The 20,536-nt window shown below is 33.2% G+C and overlaps 3 protein-coding genes, 2 non-coding genes and 1 pseudogene across 6 annotated transcripts; 3 read left to right on the forward strand and 3 right to left on the reverse strand.

Annotated features, from left to right (window-relative positions):
- The first annotated feature begins 173 nt into the window (after nt 1-173).
- On the forward strand, nt 174-4,466 carry LOC129901587 (protein EIN6 ENHANCER). 2 transcript variants are annotated; one of them, XM_055976827.1, is made up of 3 exons: nt 174-525; nt 4,023-4,054; nt 4,149-4,466. In XM_055976827.1, the coding sequence occupies exons 1-3, from the start codon at nt 351-353 to the stop codon at nt 4,278-4,280; spliced, it is 339 nt and encodes a 112-aa protein (XP_055832802.1). In that variant the 5' UTR covers nt 174-350; the 3' UTR covers nt 4,281-4,466. The 2 variants fall into 2 exon arrangements, with proteins under 2 accessions (XP_055832802.1, XP_055832801.1); XM_055976826.1 differs by having other exon boundaries at nt 200-525; nt 3,987-4,054.
- Nucleotides 4,467-4,539: 73 nt separating this feature from the next.
- LOC129898915 (GDSL esterase/lipase At1g29670-like) lies at nt 4,540-9,129 on the reverse strand. The gene is made up of 5 exons (XM_055973629.1): nt 8,886-9,129; nt 7,579-7,703; nt 6,962-7,207; nt 5,729-5,957; nt 4,540-5,575 (listed from the first exon to the last, which is right to left on the reverse strand). Exons 1-5 carry the CDS (start codon nt 9,127-9,129, stop codon nt 5,334-5,336), a joined length of 1,086 nt encoding a protein of 361 aa, XP_055829604.1. The 3' UTR covers nt 4,540-5,333.
- Nucleotides 9,130-11,008: 1,879 nt separating this feature from the next.
- On the forward strand, nt 11,009-11,115 carry LOC129901781 (small nucleolar RNA snoR100). Its single transcript, XR_008769953.1, has one exon. It is a non-coding gene; the product is annotated as a small nucleolar RNA snoR100 (small nucleolar RNA).
- Nucleotides 11,116-11,219: 104 nt separating this feature from the next.
- Nucleotides 11,220-11,326, forward strand: LOC129901780 (small nucleolar RNA snoR100). Its single transcript, XR_008769952.1, has one exon. It is a non-coding gene; the product is annotated as a small nucleolar RNA snoR100 (small nucleolar RNA).
- Nucleotides 11,327-11,917: 591 nt separating this feature from the next.
- On the reverse strand, nt 11,918-12,389 carry LOC129898916 (NEDD8-conjugating enzyme Ubc12-like; annotated as a pseudogene).
- A 4,748-nt stretch (nt 12,390-17,137) lies between these two features.
- Nucleotides 17,138-17,701, reverse strand: LOC129901289 (NEDD8-conjugating enzyme Ubc12-like). Its single transcript, XM_055976426.1, has one exon. It carries the CDS (start codon nt 17,687-17,689, stop codon nt 17,138-17,140), a length of 552 nt encoding a protein of 183 aa, XP_055832401.1. The 5' UTR covers nt 17,690-17,701.
- Between the last annotated feature and the right edge of the window lie 2,835 nt (nt 17,702-20,536).

Consider the following 20,536-nt stretch of genomic DNA (forward strand, 5'->3'; position numbering starts at 1 on the left):
AAAAATAATAGGAATTTTTTTGTTTTTTTTTTATGTTATATAGTGAATAATATCTAAAATTCATCTCTTTATTGTTAGTCATTCTAGCGTCGACTTTAGAATTGAAATTAAAATTAAATGATGATAGTTATATTGGGTATTAGCATAAATGTTCTAATCAGCTAACAAAAACGATTGGACTTTTTTCAGATTGCTACTTCATCCTTCAATAAACTAAGATGATATTCTTTTATAAATAATTATTGTTATAACGGGTTAAGATCCAAGCCCAATAAGTAAAACATCCTTTTAATTCCCCTAATTCTGTGTTACCCTTCAATTCCCCATCGGAGAATCATCGGCGGGAAGTAATGGAGCGGGAAGTGTTAGAAGCTGAATTAGTACTTCCAACTCACATGAAATTCAAGAAGATTCAGATGTACGATAAGTACCCTAAAGGACAAGCTAGAGGCAGGCACTGGAAACATCTCAAGCAGATTATACAAGCAGAAAATTACGAAAATTATCCTCCTCACCTACCTACTTGTGAGTCTCAATCTTCCAATTAAGCTTTTTACAACAATTTTTCTAAGGCTATACCTCATTGTTGAATTAGTTGATTTCATTAATTCAACCTGCTGTTGATTGAAATGGTCCTTGGTTGCATTAAATGTATACCCCTTAACTGAAATAGGCCATAATGTATTCATAAGCTCCACTCTCCGCTTCTCAATGTCGATACCCATCGAGTAGAGCTAGATGAAGGACTCTATTTTTTGGCGTAGCTTATACCGAATGAATAATAGAGTCAAAACCATGATTAAATGTAATGGGGATGTGTTTCAAGTGTATCTCTGGTGGCTGCCATAAACACAAAAGCTCAGAACAAACCCAAAAACAACAACATAGCCTTGGTAATCCCACAAGTGGAGTCTGGGAAGTTAGTGTGTATGCAAGCCTACCCTCCACTCAAATAAAAGCATTATAAAGCAGTTTGGAAAAAGATAACAAGTTGAATGAAGCAATCAAGGCAAAAAACTAAAGAAAGGATGATAAAGCATACTAAAAAAGGAAAAGTAACTACTATAGAATAATACGATAATCGAAGTACAAGAAACATTAAATAGTAACAGAAATGGAATAACAAGAAACTACAAAAGTAATACTATGACTACTGTCTACTAGTATGGAAAGATAAGTAAGACAATACTCGACTTCCTAACTAACTCTCTATCCTAATATGTGTCCTCCATAACCTTCTATCTAAGGTCACGTCTTCGGTATGCTGAAGCTGCATCATGTCATGTTGAAGCACTTCTCCCCAAAACTTGTTTGGCCTACCTCTACCTCTCCTGAAATCATCCATAGCCAAGCTCTCACACCTTTGCACTGGGGCATCCGTGTATCTCCTCTTCATATGTCCGAATCATGTTAGTCTCACTTTCCGCATCCTGTCCTCCATATAAATATTGCTCGATACAGACTAGGCAAGAGAATGATAAGATTTACTTGATTGCATTTCCTGGTATTTTGGGATCTATGAAGACAAACCACCACACCCACATTTGGGGAAATGGGAATCTTTACTAGGAAAAGCAGAAAAAAAGAAAAAAGGGAAGTTCAAGAGCATATTATATCTCCATTGATTTTTTCCCGGCTGAGGCTTTAGAATTCTTTTTTCCTTCCCTCTTTCAATTTTTATTCTTCCTTTTTGGCTTTTCATCCATGGTAGGATGCACACCTTGTAGATGTATAAGTGAAACGGAGAGGTAGGTAGAATGAGGTTTATGGGTGAATAGTGGTGCAGAGATATGAGAGTTCTCTGGTCTGTGAAAAGAAATAAAAATGACTTTTTTTTTTAGTTGAACAGTAGAAATGTTAGTTTTTATGGCAATGAGGCTAGGGAGATGGAAAAATATGTTCAGATCCTCTTGATGGGTTTGGTCTTAATGGCCATTGCTGAAGCCTGAAGGTTTCTTGAGAAAAGATGGAGTACTCATTAGCTAAGTCTTTTTGAGAAGAATGGGTATGAATGTCCCTATATCTCTGTGCAAGGGAAATATGAGTTGGTGACGGTGTTATATGGAGGTGGTCTATGTTTTAGGAAGAAGAAGGTCCTTTCCATGTAGTCGTGTGATACATGTATTCATGTGTATTTGTGTGGTGTGAGTTGCACGTGAAGATCAGGATGGTTTGACATATTTTTAACTCATAACTATGGTTTAACTCAGGTGGTCTATGTTTTAGGAAGAAGAAGGTCCTTTCCATGTAGTCGTGTGATACATGTATTCATGTGTATTTGTGTGGTGTGAGTTGCACGTGAAGATCAGGATGGTTTAACATATTTTTAACTCATAACTATAGTTTTAAGGGATGTGGTCTAAAATGATCACTTTTTACATACATTAAGGATACTATTTTTTTGACAATGGTAACTGCATACATTAAGGATATTTCTGTTAAGGGTTATACATTAAGGACCAAACTAGTCCAACACCCCTATCCACTAAGGACCATTCTGATCATTTTCTCGTTTTCTTTCTTGGAAAAGCATTTTAGAGAATTCTTATCATCCATTTTCTCTCAGTATTACAAAATATAATCTAAACTTTCTCCATTGATGATCGATTGTTGTCGATGGAGAAGGTAATGTGTAGATGAACTCACACAAACATGCTATGATTAGCATAACTATAGCATTGCTACATTTCCATTTTCTCTCATTAACCTTTATTGTTTTGAATTTTCTGTGGGTATTACGAGATCAGTGGCATAAGCAGACTAAGATACATATTACTTTGATCTTGATTCATGTGTAGCACTTCAATTTGTTTGCTTGTGATGAAGAATGGACTGGGTCTCGGCAAAATATAGGTGTATTTTTTATGAGAATATAAAATGTAGGTATATTTACTCTGTTTAGTTCATTTGCTGAATCTTAATCCTGTTTGTATCCAAATATTTCTCATTGCCTCAAGAGAAAATTGATGGGTGGCCAAACTTTTGTTGGTTTGGTTTTGGTTTGCTACTGAGTTTGGTCCGTTAACTTGGTTGAAAATTTTGGTTTAACTTACCCAACGAGCATATTGACAAAAAGTAGGTGTAGCGTAAAACTGCTTTTGATTATAACATCTAATATCCATATTGAAATGCCCAAACAATTTCAGGTTGAATTCTTGTTGCCTAACTTGATAAAATTGAGTTCAATTTTGTACTTTCTAGATCATGACAATCAGATTACTAAACCAATCATTGATACTACTTTTGACCAAAAAAAATGACCCTCATTTCCTTGACTCGATACACTTCAACTTTTGTGAGACCTAGGAGTTGAAGAACGTCCATTTCAATGCTGAGAATTGGTTTATGTTCTTTCCTAGGACGCATTGAGCTACAAAGCATGTCATCAGTTTTTATTTCCCGTTGCGACCATGTTTCCCTGATCATGTAGTTACTAGCTCTTACCCAACTTTCTTGAAGAGCTCTTTCAGACAGATATTGTTGTTCCTTATAGTGCTCTGATAATTTTGTGGTTGTGAATGGTTGAGATAGCATTGTGTGGTTGCTAAGATCTATCAGTAATTAGGTTGTGATATTGACTCTGCCCAAAACTCTATAATCTGGATGCATTTTTCGGCATTGCACTATTGTTGTCAAGCTAGATGAAAATTGCCTTGAAATTGCTGCATTTCCCAGATACATCACAGAACATTTGCTAACAGTCTCCGAACCCCAGACATTTGACTATCAGCTAGGAGGTTATTGCAGACCATTATGTCCATTATATTTTGAATTAAATTTGTAGACAGGGAAATGATATTCTTCTTTTTTATATGCTGCACTGTTATCATCACTCACTGTACAACTTGTACGTTCAAATTATGTTTTCAGGGCCAACAGAGTATTTGTTTCCCAGTCTAGAAGGATTATTTTGCATGTAATCTTTCTTTCATTCGTAGCTTGATGAATATTTCAAAGTTTTGAATTAAGTTGCTCTTTCCCTGTAGATGTTAACATTGAAACACCACCTTCTATGCATCCAGGCAAAAAGATATGCGACATAACAGGATTTGAGGTACTTTTTCAACAGAGTGCCTTTGGTCTAAGTTTCTGCTTGCTTTCCGGTTCTTTGTGCATTCCCACCAATGTTTCTTGTGTTTGACATGCAGGCACCATATTTTGACCCAAGAACTAAACTCCGTTATGCTAATACCGAGGTTTTCAAGATAATAAGGTCTCTCCCTAACGACTATGTTCAGAGGTACTTGGCTCTCAGAAATGCAGCTGTTGTTTTGAGATAGGTGCAGACTGCAGAACAGAAAGTTGTAAATTTATGTGGAAAGTAGAGGACATTTGAAGTTGCTGTTTCTGAATGCTCAGGTGCATAACTGTACTTTGACTTGTATTAAGAGAAGAAATCATAGCCTAATTTTTTTAGATCTGTTAAAACTGCTATGGGAATTTAGTACTGAATTGGTTCTTTGATCTCTGGAAACTCTTCTGCTTATCTAATCTGTGCTTAGCTCACCATGGATTCCGATGAGTTTTTCGCTCTCATATCTACAGGGCTGGTAACCTTTCCGTAATTCTCGGTCTTATTTAACTAGGGAGGACTGATATTGTTTGGAAAGATCATTCTTCCTCAAATGGTTTGTTAACCATGGCCATGGAAGTTTCAATTTTTTTCCAATCCTCCTAGTCAACAACTTGCATCGCTCAATAGGACGTGATGGTTCCTTCCCTTTGCGTCATTCACCACGTTATCTTATCTCTGCTCTCCCGAATTATAAAGACAGTACGGGCCTGATTGGTGGCTGATGCCGTTGAAAGAGAAGAGAGCTCCGTGACTTCCGGGCCTGAGCTCTTTTCTGGTGCAAATGATTGAAATCAGGGTATTTTCTCTTCCGGGCTTTCCTCTTACACAACGAAAGCCATGAATGACCGGAGGAACTTATTTCTTCTGCAAGTATGTCTGCAATAATCTCAGAGTGATGGGAAAATGGGGGAGAAGATTACAAGGTGGGGAATATAACCTTCACCAATAAGGTGAAAGTTCAGGTGGTCAACTAACTTAGCTACTAAAATTCCCCAGATAATTGAAATTACACACCATTTTGGACTTTCCATTAGTCATATCCTAAAATGGGAGAACAACTCTTTTTTACATACAGATCAGTACAACCTTCAACAGAATCGAAAAAACAAAACAGCAACACACCCAGTGCAATTCCACGAGAGGGTGATGTACACGCAACCTTACTCCTATCTTGTGAATGTAGAAACTAGAGAGGCTAGCTATTTCCGATAGACTACTAAGGACTAAACTATAAAACTATTTTTCCTAAAAATAAAGTTCAGATCAGCTCTTCTCCACTTTGAATCAAATGACTAATATCCACAGGATAAGTATCTGAAGGTAGAAAAGCATTGTATGCTCTCATAATAGCAATTAAATTTCCATTCTCTGTAGGATGAAAATTATCCCAGAACATATGTGCTGCCCTGAGGTGGCATGGAGCTTGTCCAGAAACACATTGCCCTTCAGCAATTGTTTTCGAAACATTGCAGCATGGATAATTCAAGAAACTAAGAGTACCTGCAAAACAAATAAATAGAATTTATAGACTAAAGAGTAGTTCTCTATACCGTCAAACGTATCTATAACAACATTGTTGGTTCTGAGATCTTTTATACACTTATAACATCATTTTAAATGGAGAAAAATAAAATTTTAGATTGACGTACGTACCCATGATTGATGAAATGCTGTACATGTTTATATACGTGAATTTTGCTTGTGGGAAGTTGGTATTTAGATCAGTTACAAGAGACTTGAGCTTCTCATTGAATAGTTGAATTGCCTCATTTGTTGAATCCACACACTTTCTTGTATTGTGTTTTTGTAACTCTTGTGGAATGCAACCTATTTGGGGTAATCCAAACAGGGCTATTTTCCTTGCTCCATCTCCATATAAAGTCTAGCATCAAACCAAATATATAGTCGTATTACAACAATAACATACCTAGTGTAATGCTACGAGTGAGATTTGAAGATGATAGAATGTATGCGAGTTTTATCCCCAACTCATGGAGATAGTAAGTCTTAGTGGCGATGCTAATTAATGCTTCAATACAAAGGAAATCAAGATTCTGCTATAATTCAAAAGAAAAAGCTCAAAGACGTCTGAAAGTAAAGTCTGTTAGTCGTAGTTGCCTCGAAACTATTTGAAAGGTTTAAATTTGCCCTTGAACTGTGTCAAGAATCCAATTTGCTCTTAAATTGTGTGAAATATTTCAAATTTACCTCCCATTTTAAAGAATTAATCGGGAATTGTGTGACTCGTGGAATCACCGGATTCTTATCTTCCACATTTTTAGAAAAAATGGCAAACTTATTTTTATTTCGCATAGTGCAAAGGCAATTTGATCCCAACAAGTAACAAAGAAGACATATTTGACCCCAACTATTAACAAAGGGCATATTTGTTCTATTTCACATAGTTTAGGGGCAAATTGGATCCTAACTAGTAACATCAACGACATATTTGACTCCAACTATTTATGAAGGACAAATTTATTTCATTTCACATAGTTTAGAAGCAAATATGACCCCAATTAATTACGCAGAGGGCATATTTGACCCCAACTATTAGCGACGGACAAATTTGTTCAACTTCGCATTGTTCAAGGACAAATTTCACCCACACTAGTAACAGTGATGACATATTTGACCCTAACTCTTAACCGAGGACAAATCTGTTTCATTTCGCACAAGCAGGGGCAAAATCAACCCCAACTAGTAACAATGATGAAATATTTGACCCCAACTATTTATAGAAGGTAAATTTGTTCCATTTCACAGGTCAAAATTAACCCTTTACCCTTTTAACAATGTAATTAACAATCTTAAAAAACTTTCTAATTTGAATTGCAAGCTAAGTTAAGAATGAAAATTGAAGTAGTGAAAGAATTTTATGTGAACCTTAAGTTGTTGAGCATATTGTTGTACCAATAGTGTTGCATATTGACTTGGTGTGTACAAACTATTAGTTGGGTAATGTTTGGGCACAAGGTAGTTGTTGATGTAGTCATTGCTGCCTATTCCAACAATGTACAAACATTTGTTCAAGTGTGAGTTGGTTGCAACTCTATTTCCCACTAAATCAACCATGCGTGAAATTGTGTTTTGATGGTTTTGAAGTTGCAAATCCAAAAAAATTCGATTGCCCTGAAAAATAATTTATCAAACTTTATTTGTTAGATTTATATATATACATAAAAGGCCTTGTCTATATCATTTTTATCAATATGAACTTCATATAAATATAAAGAGATAAAATGTTGGTCATATACAACTAAAATCTAGTAGTTATTTTTATATGAACTTCAGCCATGTCGTATGTAAATGAACTTCATTCACTAAATAGTAAGTTAAATGTATTTGACTAACTAGAAAAAAAGCTTCATCATATAGGGGACAAATTAAAGATGGAAAAGCTATTGATATCACTCGTTAGATAGTAATAGTAAACAAAAATTAGGCATCGAACTTTTATATTAAACAATAAATTCATGATATATGTTTGTATATAAACTTACGAGATGATTTCCGGTCTCGTTACGAATTCCCGCCGAACCAGAGGCATAATTTACACCTTGCAAGATTTTCCTACCAGTTGCGCTTGCAAAAGGTGGAATGTAGTCATCAAACCCTAGCAGTTTCCCTGTGAATAAAGTTTTTTTTTTTTTTTGTATATATATAAAAAGAAGTTCAATAACAAAAAAGCAGTAGCAGAATTAGGATATTTAATTTAGGAGATTCAAAATATAAAGAATTAAATATACGTAAGAAGTCAAGGGAGATACATTTAGTGTATTTATCGATGGAATAAGGGGTTCGAATGAATCCATTCTGGTACCCTAGGTCCACTAAGGCAACCAAGTTAGAAGTTGTTTGGTAGGGTGTAGAAGAATGGTATTGAATAGGACGTATTAATAATATTGAGATTAATTATGTTGACATTATTTGTTATCGACTGTTTGGTTGATTATATTAAATGAATAGGGTGTATCAGAATAAAAATAATGCTTGATAAGATGTATTAGAATAAAGATAGTACCTTACATTTTTTAATGTCATGGTCAAGAATGAATTGGTTGTATAACTAATTCTGAGGGCGGCTAAATAAGATCAGTGGCCTAAACACAATTTTAATGGGAGACCTTTTTTTATAAAAAAAAAAAAAGAAGAAGAAAAATTAACCTATAAATCTATTATAGGTAAAAAAAAAAAAAAAGTTTTACATATCTCAAATTCTCAATATAGAACTAATCGGGAAATTCATACAAATACCAGACTGACTGCAAATGGAAAAAGAAAAAAGTTGGGCCCCAAAAAAGCCCGCTTTAGTGGCTTGACCATTGGGCCGGCTGTGACTAATATATACATGAATAGTTTATACATAAAATGAAAACACTATCAAACAAGAGGCTAATTAATTATTCTCTCTAATATTTTTGACCAAGTGATCCTTAAAGTAGTATGTATATACGTTAAAGAACTAATAAAGGGTAGTTTGGTAACTAGTGAAAGTCATGTAGGTATTATTTATGAATGAATATATGTGTTATTTTATGCGGGTATTAGTCATGCAGAGATTAATTATTCATATATTAGTTATTCCATCTTCAATTCTGCATAAATTAATACATAGATTCTCTCCTAACTTATACCTATATTAGTTATGTGAGTTTCTAAATACCAAACCAAACTCAATATCAATTTTACACATAAATAATTTACCTCTTAATAAGCTATCAAACGCGATGTTACTTATGCAGAATTTAATACCGACATAATTCAACTCCAAACCAACTACTTCATGACCCCAAAGGAAAGTAATTACCAAGGATATCAGCCATATTGCGGCCATTTGTGAATCGTCCAGTAGGTCCATTCGGGAAATCGATGCCATAAGGTGGATAATTAGCCTTTGCTTCTGTATTTAGGTTGTTATTATTGCCATTATCAAGTAATGAATCCCCAAAAATGAAATAGCAAGGCACTTTTGATGCAGCATGAACTAATGTTATAAAGTTCAGGATCATCAATATTGTAGTTGTTGTTACGTTATTAACACGAGCAACCATTTTATTAGACATTTGAGAAGAAGAAGAAGGAGAAGGAGACGAAGGTAAATGAAATGAAAATTCCTTGTAATTAAGAAAGTGATGATATACTCCTTAAATTTTTTTGGTAGGAGATTGAGGCGTAATTAATGTTGTTCCACTAGCTGCGGATAGGGAAGGGTAGAAATAACCTATGAAGGACAAAAGTAGTTGTAAGAAAGAAAAAAAAATATAGTATTTGCAACAAATTTGAGATGCCTTTTCTTTATAAAAATTAAAAATAAAAATTGGGGAGTTTAATTAGTCAATCAATGGATCCATTAAGATTTCCCTAATTTAGATTTCTTTTCAATATTTTATGTCTTGATTCTTTAGTGAATATCCAAAATTATGGGATATTTGAAATGTTTTTTTTAAAGGAATATGAATATTTTTATATAAGCGTAAGCTAGGATTAGGGTAGATCTAATAGTCTTCAAGAAATCCTAAAAGACATTTTGGACAATCAGACTTAAATCAGATATATATTTTGTGTTTATATGCCCCTTACTTCCAAATTTATCAGAATGCAGGATTGACAAAATTCAAAAACTAGATTTGAAAGTACTTATAAAAATAGAGCTTCCATATGGGCCATGTTGTAACTTTGACGAGGAACCACTTGGATATAGACAAGAGATCTGTCCCTAAAGATTGCTCTCATTTGAATGGTTTCTTTCTTTCCAGTGTCATCATTATATACATTTTTTTTTCATTCGGTATTCGGAGATCGCATTGGAGTTTTGATTAAATTTGGATTGCACACTGCAGGGTCCATTTGAAGGGCGACGCTCCCAACAAAATTTTCTCCATACCTAGGGCTCGAACCCGTGATTTCTGGTTAAGGGTGAAGCAGTCTCACTACTGCATCACAACCAATGTTGGTCATCATTATAGACATTGTTGCTTGTATTGATCTTCCTTGTACGCACCATGACAATTGGCTTCAAATTTTACAGATTTATTTTGTGAGAGAAGAGATAAAGGGAAAAAATTGGCATAACTCGTATGCCAATCTATCACAGCAAATTTTCTCAAGTATGAAAAATAAACTGAATCATAAAAATAAAAGAAGTGGTCTCTATGACACCTCTGATTATTTTTTTTTCAAAAATTAATTCAGGGGTCTTTTAGATTGATCTTGAATTTGGCACACTTGATCTTGACTTGTACTTTAATTTAAGGGAATTAAACTTGATTTTGAATCTTCATCTTGATCTTTAAAAATTATAGATAATACTTGTCTGTAGCTTGAACACTTGTAGCTTATAGAAATTCTGCAATGTTTGATCCATGACCTCTTCCGGACTTCTTGTTAAAATTTAGACGCCTTTTATGAATTATGAGACCCCCAATTATAGTTATAGAATGAAAGGATTTTGATGACGACAAATTCAATTTGACCAATCAAATTAAAGTAACATGACCATATTTGATTAGTCGAAACATGTCACTTGTATATGAATCACATTTTCCATTGGTGTTTAATTTGATTTTGCAAGTCACTTGTATTAGTTATTAAATTCTTTTTCATAATTATGAGAATGTTACATTGATCTTGGGTCCAAGTAGCAACAAATTAGAAGATGTTTAACAAATTAACCAAAGCCCATCCAACTTATATTGGGCTTTTCATCAAATCCACACCATAAAAGCCATAAACCCTAGCAGCTCCCTATATAATATAATCCTCTCATCTCTCAAACATTTACAGAGCAATTATTTCAAGTTTCAATCCTCTTTAACTCACATTCTACTTTTTACTTTTCTTTTCTTTTTTTGGTTCATATTATTTATATATTTTGTGTGTGTGTATTTGAAATAAATCTGTACATAATTAAGCCGATGCTCTGGATAATTATAATGAAGGTAGCATGGTTATATGTACAGAAATTGAATTAATTGAGTCGACATGTCTGCTACCTTTGATTTCTCCATGATTCGGTGGCCTGGTTTAGACTCATATTTAATTTTAAATTTATATATATAGTGTAATTTTTGGACGAAGATCGTTGGAATAAAATTTGTATGATCCGATTTGTGCACAATTAAGCCGATGCTCTGGATAATAAGAATGAAGGTAGCATGGTTATGTGTACATAAATTGAATTAATTGAGTCGACATGTCTGCTACCTCTGATTTCTTAATGATTTGGTGGCCTGGTTTAGACTCACATTCATAATTAATCAATTATGTTTATTTAGAAAGGAATTTAAGATATTTTATGTCTTTATATTAGTTAGTTTGGAGTAAATTGTAAAATTGTGATTAGGAATTTACGGATTTGAGCTATGAAATCAATCATATGCAACCTTATCATTTCTTCAACTCTTCTTTCTATACTCCTTTCCACAGGAGAGTGAGGCAAGTCGAATTGAAAGAAATCTAACTAGAAAAAGATTCGCACCCGATGACCGGCCTTTTATATCTCTATCTCTATAGTGATATTTAATTTATATACAAGAATAATTATAGATTATACGAATTGATTAATCAAGCATGATAAGTACAGTAGCATAAGGTTAAAATTTGCTCTAAAATATCCTCTCCATTAATAATTTAAAGAAATATTTTCACAATTTGTCATTGAAAATATGCTCTCGATCATGATTATAATGAGTATGTTATTTTTTTTTAAAAACAATTATGGTCAAAATCTTGTTTTAATTATTGCAATTATGGTCACATCTTGGACATGAATGGATTGATATTCAAAAGTTTGAAAAATAATATCTAAAAATTCCTAAAAAGTAAATTATTTTTCAAACTTTAATACACGTTATTCGTATGTCCTCCCCACATCGTCTTCCTAACATTCCACTCGAACGACTTTGGATTATCTCTTAATTCATTAGTTGCTTCATGATTAAGTGGATCTTTATGATTAGGCTCAGTAAACAAATGAATCAATATTTGGAATATTAAGACAAATATTTCCTTCCAAATCAATATTTGGATGATAAACTTTGACTTTACACTTAACTTTTGGTGCATCATTTGGATAAAGAATTGGGATTTGGGATGTAAATGGAAATGTACCATCATGATAATAACCTTCATCAGGTTTAATTGTGACTTAAAAATTCATAATATCATCTTTTCCATTAGGAAATTCAATTGTACAAATTGGTGGCAAATTTAATTCACTAATAACTCTATGGACACGTAATTTTGAGGCTGATTGTCCTGCATTTTCAGGTGCTTCCTTTTGTTTTTCTTTTACTTTGAACAAATTAATCATGGTTAAGTTATAGTATTATATTATTCGCGATGTTAATTAATACGACAAATTGAGGAGTTTCGCAATATTTATTGGATGATTTTTTTTTTCTTTTGAAGTTGTGGATGGTGTAGTGAATGTGACCGAGTCATTGTAGGAATTAAGGGGATTTGCGGGCAATTAATTAACATTTGGCCATGGATAAAAGTTACTATTAATTAATATCTTTTTATAACTTCCTCAACTAATTAATATCTTTTTTATAGCTATAAAGTACATAAATGTTATGATCTATTAGATCGTTTTGAGTTTAAGGACTTATTTTTTGTAATTGAGACTTATCGTAGGTTCATTTAGTATTTTATGACTTGTTGAAGGTAAGTGTCTGTAAAGGAGGAGTTGTGATCATATATGGTTGTTTTGCTTGGGCCGCGGTCACGTAAGGGTATTCGCGATGGATCTTTGTGATTGAGAGGAACCTATCACGATCGTGAAGTGTAGTACTGACATCATTAAAAATATTTAATATTAGAACTAAGTCATTTCAAAAAGAAAAATTGAAAAGGGGTGATGGAGTTGAACCAGTTAATGAAGGAGTATATCGAAGCTTAATTAGATGTTTAATATATCTCACAACAACAAGACCTGACATATTAGGAGTCTATTTTTTAATTAAGAGAAAAGCTAGGTTTGCAGCTCCAGATTCAGAAGGAGTGTTGATGATGTCTCACGATCTGATTGTGTGCTAAAACTCACTTAAGGAATGAGGCTATAATCTTGAAAGTTGATGACAAAATTTGATAACGGAATGTTTGATTTTTAGAAATTTGTTTTATGTTTGTTAGGAGTCTATTTTTTAATTAAGAAAAATAGAGTTTTTACGGCTGTAATTTCTCGATCATTTAACAAGTTTTTAGTTGTATTCTTTTATGCTTCATTTTTATTTATTTGGAGTTAAAATTCAATAAAAAATACACTTTTAACTTTTGAGTCATCATTCTTTTTTACGTGATTTTAAAATAACGCTCAAACATCTATTAAAACACATATCTTGTATACAAAATATAGTAGGATGCTAATTAATTACATCCAACAAGGTGTAGAACCTCGAGTCATGTCCAAATGAAACTAATTCCCTTCACCCATTAGGTTTTTGGGAGCTTGTTTCAGTCCGCAAAAATCTCTCAGTAACAAGCAAACCTTGTGAGGAGCCTTCAGATCTTTGAATGTCACGATTCAACCCACTGGGTCATGCGGGCACCTACTCTAACACCTAGATAGGAGAACTTTTACAGAAATAACATGCGAAAGTTTAACAATTACCAAATACCAGCCTAAAAAATCAGGAATACACCATAATTGAAAATTTTAAAACTCTAAGTTTTATTACTAGAAACAAACTAACACCCCCAAGGATACTAGTCTAAACAGGTACAAGAGTTTCTAAAGATACATAGTATAAATAAAGTAATGACACACCTCCCACCATAAAGAAGGAAGAGTAGAAGTTGTTGGAGAATCATCTTCTTCTTTACCTAAGAAATATCACTGACCCTACAACCAGACTATGTCAAGTGGCATAGCAAGAGTAGTATCAGTACAAACAACACGTACTGGTAGGCATCATCGGTCAATCTGATACCCATCGCAGAATATAAAGAAACCAACGAGTAGAAAACATGCTCTTAAGAAAATACACCGCCAAACCTTTATGCACAACTCTTACTATTCTCGATAACCTCATTAAATTCGTTCAAGCCTAACTCTCATCCCTTCTAGTTGGTTCGCTGCCAACTCGAATACAAATCAAATCCTAACCCTTCTATCACATAGAGGAGTTTTCAAACTACGGGTCACTACTAACTCTGTCTAACTAGTCTATTACTTTTAGCTTTCACACCAACACCTGTCCCTTGAATGATTAACATCTCACTTGGAAGAGGTAAACATTTAAGTGAAGTAAGACTTACCTCATAACCATACTGGCCAGCTGTTGAGGGACCTATTCCGCTCTGACGGCCTCGCCACAGCGGGATTCCTCCCGTTAGAGCAACCTAGCCAGAGACAGTAACTCTGACTTCTCCCCCAATCCCCTTTTTTATACCAACAAGACACTATCAATATCTGACTCTAAGTCACTACTCTTATTAAACCATATATCAACTGCTCTCCGCTTGTTTACCACGACCTCACACCTACAATATGGATGCATCTAGCAACCATAACATAATCTGAACATGCATATATATAGAAGCACATTACCAATTTACCATTTTAAGAGTAATATACAGTTCCACCATGTAAATCTAAATTACAACTGTTGACATGGTAATACTTGGATCTTCAGTCCATTCATATTAATTATTACACAGAATGAGTATGCTCAATTATAATAAAGTTAGTTTCTCTATCATTACACATATAGTCAAGATCAATTTACAGATGATAGCCACACAATGGTTCTCTCAAGGAAGCCATACCCAAACTATTAGTGTGTCGGTGTGGCACCCGATCCAATATTTAGTATGTGTCGGAACGTGACATCTGATTCAATATATGTGACGGAATGCGACACCGAATTCAATATATATGTCGGAAAGTGACACCAGATTTAATATATGTGTCAGAATGCGACACTCAATCAAATATCACAATCATAATACATAATCACAATCCACAACGAATAGTTCACATACTTGCACAATCAAGTAATCAGGCTCATTGCATGTAATTGTTCACAAATAATCATTTCAGTGGTTTTATTTCATTTTATTGCATGAACGCGCATTACTCAAATATTTCACATGGAACTGTCACTATGAACATGCACATATAAATATATATATATATATATATCTTATATTTATATGGATCAACAGTCCCAACTAGACCCCCTTTGATTATCACAAGTCTCACGATCTCACTCTAACCTAGCAATTTCCTTACACATTAACTTTACAAGGAACATCAATCATATAGACAAGAAGTATTTAGGCTAACAATCAAGAACTAGACTATCATCACTAATCACAGCATAATCTAAACCCACATAGCACATTCCTACCATAAACAGCAATAGCAACACATTCAGTCATCCAGACTCCGTGCTCGAAGGCTTAAACATGAAATCTCCTATCAATCTACGATACATTATGTAATGAGAACAGATTTATAACCACTCAATTGAGAAACCTAGCTTGGACACCAAACAACTACTGCAGAAGTCTGATTGCGAACCTTGACTACTTTAGTGAAACCTAGCTTGTTCTTGGTCTAAAATAATAGCATAATACAAAATCAATCACAAATGGCCTATATACTTCAAGATTATAAGCAAATCTCAGGCCAGTCCCGTGATTTTTCCACCCAAACTAGGGTTTTCCTACCATTAGTTTCAAGCCAAAAACTCTCCCTCTATGATCATCCACCAACAATTGTGGGTTCTAGGAATCGAATTACAAGTTTAGAGAATAAACTACTTACCTTTAGCACAAATTGGAGTAGAAACCAGTAGAAAATTGCCTTAGGTCGCTTTTGGGAATGAAAGAAACCCTTTTGGGGTTTTTTCCGACTTTAAATTTCGTCTGTCCCGCCACAGCAGCTTTAGCACAAACTGTTCTTAGTAAAAATGGTATAACTTTTTACTTCAAACTCCAAATTAGGTAAATTTAGTGGCGTTGGAAAGAAGACTCATAGAAATTTAATTTGATTGGTCATAGTCCACCTAATTCATTATAGCTAAGAGATATGGTTTTTTGAACTAGACCTTAGTATGAACTTAAGTCCAAAACTAAATCGGAAAGATACTTTCAGCTCAACTTTGAGATAGGAGCATAGCACGACCTTAATTCACAACTAATGCACTCACATATCAAGGTATTGATCCTACCTTATGTTGAATGAGATTCGTATACTTTTACCGCAGATATTTTCAGATAACGACGGGTTAGGTCATTGCATTGAACCCCGATAGTTGCTCTATACATACCTTTTCTTTCAATTTACCATGCAAAATGCAAATTTTTTTATATCTAATTAACAAAGAGACCAACATTTAACCATTACAAATGATAGCTCGACCAGAAGAAGCAAGGCTTAGATTACCAGATCCTGGACACAATCTTCCTAGAGATGGAGAGCCATTTGACTATAAGGAAAGGGACCCTTGGGCCACTTGCCTCACCTTTTTTTTTGCATCTATCCTTCTTGGAACTCCAACACTTGGGTTGAACAAAAAAGGCTCAATCTTTCACTATTCGGGAGTAAGGAAAAGCAAATGCGATCTAAGCAAGACGCCCTGGAATTCCATTTTGTAGGGAAGGAGGACCTACTGAATAAGTCTCCAATCAATCATAGGCGGGTGAGAAAATGGATTTGCCTCTTTGATTTAGTGTTCATTGTCGAATCGGAGTTGTTCTGAATTTAATAACTGAATTAAAAGTATCCTCTAAATCCACTCCTTCAATTTGGTTGTATCCTTTTGCCATTAATCGAGCTTTAAATCTCTCCACTTCTCCATCATCAGGCATTCGGGGTAAGAATCGATTGATATAATTTGGAACCAAAAAAAAAGTACTCTTATTTTAAGCTAAGTTGGAAAAAAAAAGTCAAAACAAAAAAACTCCTTATAATGAAATTATTTTTCAAACTTCAAATAATGTATTTCGCAATATAAATACACATTCAACATTCAAAAAATAATGATTTTGGACATCATACTACAAAAACTAAACTTCCGTACTTGAAATATTATTTTTTTAAAACACACATTATAGAATACGATCGTAATTCAAACCATGCACGCTTTCTCCCCACATAGCACTCCTAACATTGAACTCGAACGACTTTGGATTATCTCTTAATTCATCAGCTGCTTCATGATTAAGTGGATCTTCATGATTAGGTTCAGTAAACAAATGAACCAAACCATAAATCACAGCATTAATATTCAAAACAGGCTTCCAATCTTCTCTAAGAATATTAAGACAAACATTTCCTTCATAATCAATATTTGGATGATAAACTTTGATTTTGCACTTAACTTTTGGTGCATCATGTGGATAAAGTATTGGAATTTCAAATGTAAATGTAAATTCACCATCATGATAATAACCTTCATCAGGTTTAATTGTAACTTCAAAATTCATAAGATCATCTTTTCCATTAGGAAATACAATTGTACAAATTGGTGGCAAAGTTAATTCACTAATGTCTCTATGGACACGTAATTTTGAGGCTGTTTGCTCTTTAATTGCTGGTTTTGATCCAGCATTTTCAGCTGCTTCCTTTTGTTTTTCTTTTACTTTGATTAAATTAATCATGATTAAGTAATTTTGTATTAGAGATGTTAATTATCCAAGTTTAATTAAATACGACAAGTTGAGGAAATTCGCAATATTTATCGTGTTATTTTTTTTGGAGTTGTGGATAGAGTTGTGAATGTGACCGAGTCATTGGTCGAATTTTGGGGGCAATTGACATTTGGCAATCGATAAAAGCTACCTTTCCACAAACTAATTCTTACACTCAATTAAGTATTATTTTGTTTTTGTAATAAATAAATTATAATGTAAGATAGTGTTCTTTCCAAACGAATATTTCATAATGAAAATGTAATAACCCAACCTTCTATTTTTAGTATTTGTTTTTCTAAATGAATTTTATGTATGCGTATAAATTCATATTATTATTTGTGGAAAAGGGATAAAATTATCTCGATTAGGGTTATCATTGCCCTTAGTTAATTTATTGATCCGCGAATGCTCTCTAATCGTTATTTTTTTACTTATATTTACCCCTAAAATAATTAAATAATCCCAGCATTATCTAAAATTCAAATAACATGACAGTCTCTTATTATCCTTATATAACTCATATATGAATTAAAATATCCATTCATTTGACCAAATATGAGCCAAGAAATAATGATAGGGTCATTAGTGGATCAATAGGTTAACTAAGGGCAATGGTGAACCAAATCGAATAGGTTTGGGACATTTTTAATCTTTTTTCATATTATTTATGATTTGTGGAGATGATTTAGATGGAAAATTGAGGACTCGAATGGTTTACGGATAAGTTGGGACTTAAAACATGTTGTTGAGATGTTTTTCAATGTCTGATATTCAATATTTGTATTAGAGCCTGATTAAATTCGATTTCGTACTGGAAAGTTTCACATAAAGGTAAAACTCTCCTTAAGAAAAGCGACTGCATAATTGAAGTTTGAACTCAAAAGCTCAAATTAATAAAGAAAGAATAATTATCACTCCACCATAATTGTCAATATATACTTAGTATACCAATAAAAAAAAATTTAAAAAAAGTTGTTTATATCTCGATTAGTCCAAGGTAGATTTTTGTCTTTTTTTCTCCGACATAAAAAAAAAAAAACTTAATTATCCTTAAATCTTGTTCTTGTTTTTCTCAATTCACTTTATATTCTCAGCATATTACCTATTTTACTAAGAAGAAAAATCCTCTCTCCAATGCTTCTTCCTTTTCTAGATATAAAAATCCAATTATAGATTAAGAAACTAACACATTCTTGTAATTAGAACTTCTTCATTATCTTGAGATTTAGAATTTGCTTTTTCTCATAATAAATTATGGAAAATTCTCAGAGCTATGGAAGAAGAATTGGGATACTAAGCTTATTTTTGGGCATTTTCTTAGTGATGTCTGGTGTTAGTGCTGAAAGTATATATATATAATTTCAAGATCCCTTTCTTGCTTATTCATTTTGTGTTTAAGAAAGGCTTAATACATAAACATGCTCTTTAACTAGTCTTTAACTAATATATATGCTCTCTAACTTTAGGTATGTATAAATATACACTTAGATTTGTATAAAGTTGAACAAATAACATACACGTCCTACATGATGTTATTTGTGAAGATACAGTACTTGAACTGATTTGTAGGATGCCACGTAGGATCGATGCGCGTGTCTACTTATTGAACTTTATATAAGTTTAAGTGTCTATTTGTACACACTCAAAATTAGAAAGCGTAGATATCAGTTAAAGACCAGTTAAAGAACATATTTATGTATTACGCCTTTGAAAAAATATTATAAGTTTTAACATGTCTTTATTTCATTCATCAGATAGGAAACAACCCACAGGAAATGTGAATTTGGCAGCATTTGAGCAGTGGAGAAGTGCCTATTTCTGCTTGCTAAATGTAAGTTGTTGGCTTCAACTCTGTTACAACACTCTTACAGATCCAGTGACGTACGCAGAATTTTACTAAAATAAAATATTGAATTATTATCATAATTAGGCTTGCAATGAGTTTGGGTCTACATTTAATTTAACATGTTAGAGTAGGTTACTTGCCATTTATATAAATTTTATTTATCCTCTATTTTTCATGATGTATTCAGACATCTCCAATTTGTTCAAAAAATCATACACTCACAATGTCTGGATGGCTAAATGTAACAAATGGTGAAGGCAAACAATTTTGTGTAAAAGGAGGCTGCGGAGATCATACTAAAGGAGTACTCGATTGCATTCATCATGTCAAACGCGATTTTTGGTTCGCGAACAAGGCCACTATTAAACATATCTACGATACAATCAAAATTGGATGCAATACCCCACAAGGTATTTCTTTTTACGTTATACAGATTAACTTTTGTATGTTGATAGTATAATTTTACAATATGTCATAAGTAAGATATAAGTTATATAGAGAAAGAGAGAGAGAAAATGTAGATACTTGAAGTTTTACAAGATTATTTGTGTACTTATAAGATATGATAGCAACTAAGGTAATTTTTGTTTACCAAGTTATCGACTAATGCTTATTATAGAGATTTATATGTAAAATTTATATGTGACATGATTGTTGTAATAACGGAACGAATTGCCTAAAAAAAATAAAGGAATAACCTGTTATAATAAATTAAATTAATTATATTGATTCGATGTATATATAAGTTACAATTTCTTTTTATTTTTCGATTTTAACCTCTAGGACCGGCAATTCAAAAGAATTTTTACATTATACCAATTGCTAACTACTCAAAATAAGTGAAATTAGTTACCTGCTAAATAATAAGGCAGAACTTGCTATAATATGTTATGTTAAATTACACTGATGATATAAAAAATTGTAATCAAATTATTATTTTCTTTTGCTTTCCTTCTTTTTCTTGGGTA

Source organism: Solanum dulcamara, chromosome 8, assembly GCF_947179165.1.
Source record: "Solanum dulcamara chromosome 8, daSolDulc1.2, whole genome shotgun sequence".
NCBI lineage: Eukaryota > Viridiplantae > Streptophyta > Magnoliopsida > Solanales > Solanaceae > Solanum > Solanum dulcamara.

What these genes read in the sequence shown, in the direction of transcription:
- LOC129898915 (XM_055973629.1), bottom strand. Translation starts at nt 9,129, where the DNA reads ATGGTTGCTCGTGTTAATAACGTAACAACAACTACAATATTGATGATC. An exon ending in CAATATGGCTGATATCCTTG is followed by an intron (nt 7,704 to 8,885) that starts GTAATTACTTTC and finishes CTTTATTCACAG; the next exon opens with GGAAACTGCTAGGGTTTGAT. An exon ending in ACGAGACCGGAAATCATCTC is followed by an intron (nt 7,208 to 7,578) that starts GTAAGTTTATAT and finishes ATTATTTTTCAG; the next exon opens with GGCAATCGAATTTTTTTGGA.
- LOC129901289 (XM_055976426.1), bottom strand. Translation starts at nt 17,689, where the DNA reads ATGATTAATTTAATCAAAGTAAAAGAAAAACAAAAGGAAGCAGCTGAA.
- LOC129901587 (XM_055976826.1), top strand. Translation starts at nt 351, where the DNA reads ATGGAGCGGGAAGTGTTAGAAGCTGAATTAGTACTTCCAACTCACATG. An exon ending in TCCTCCTCACCTACCTACTT is followed by an intron (nt 526 to 3,986) that starts GTGAGTCTCAAT and finishes CTTTCCCTGTAG; the next exon opens with ATGTTAACATTGAAACACCA. An exon ending in GCGACATAACAGGATTTGAG is followed by an intron (nt 4,055 to 4,148) that starts GTACTTTTTCAA and finishes TTTGACATGCAG; the next exon opens with GCACCATATTTTGACCCAAG.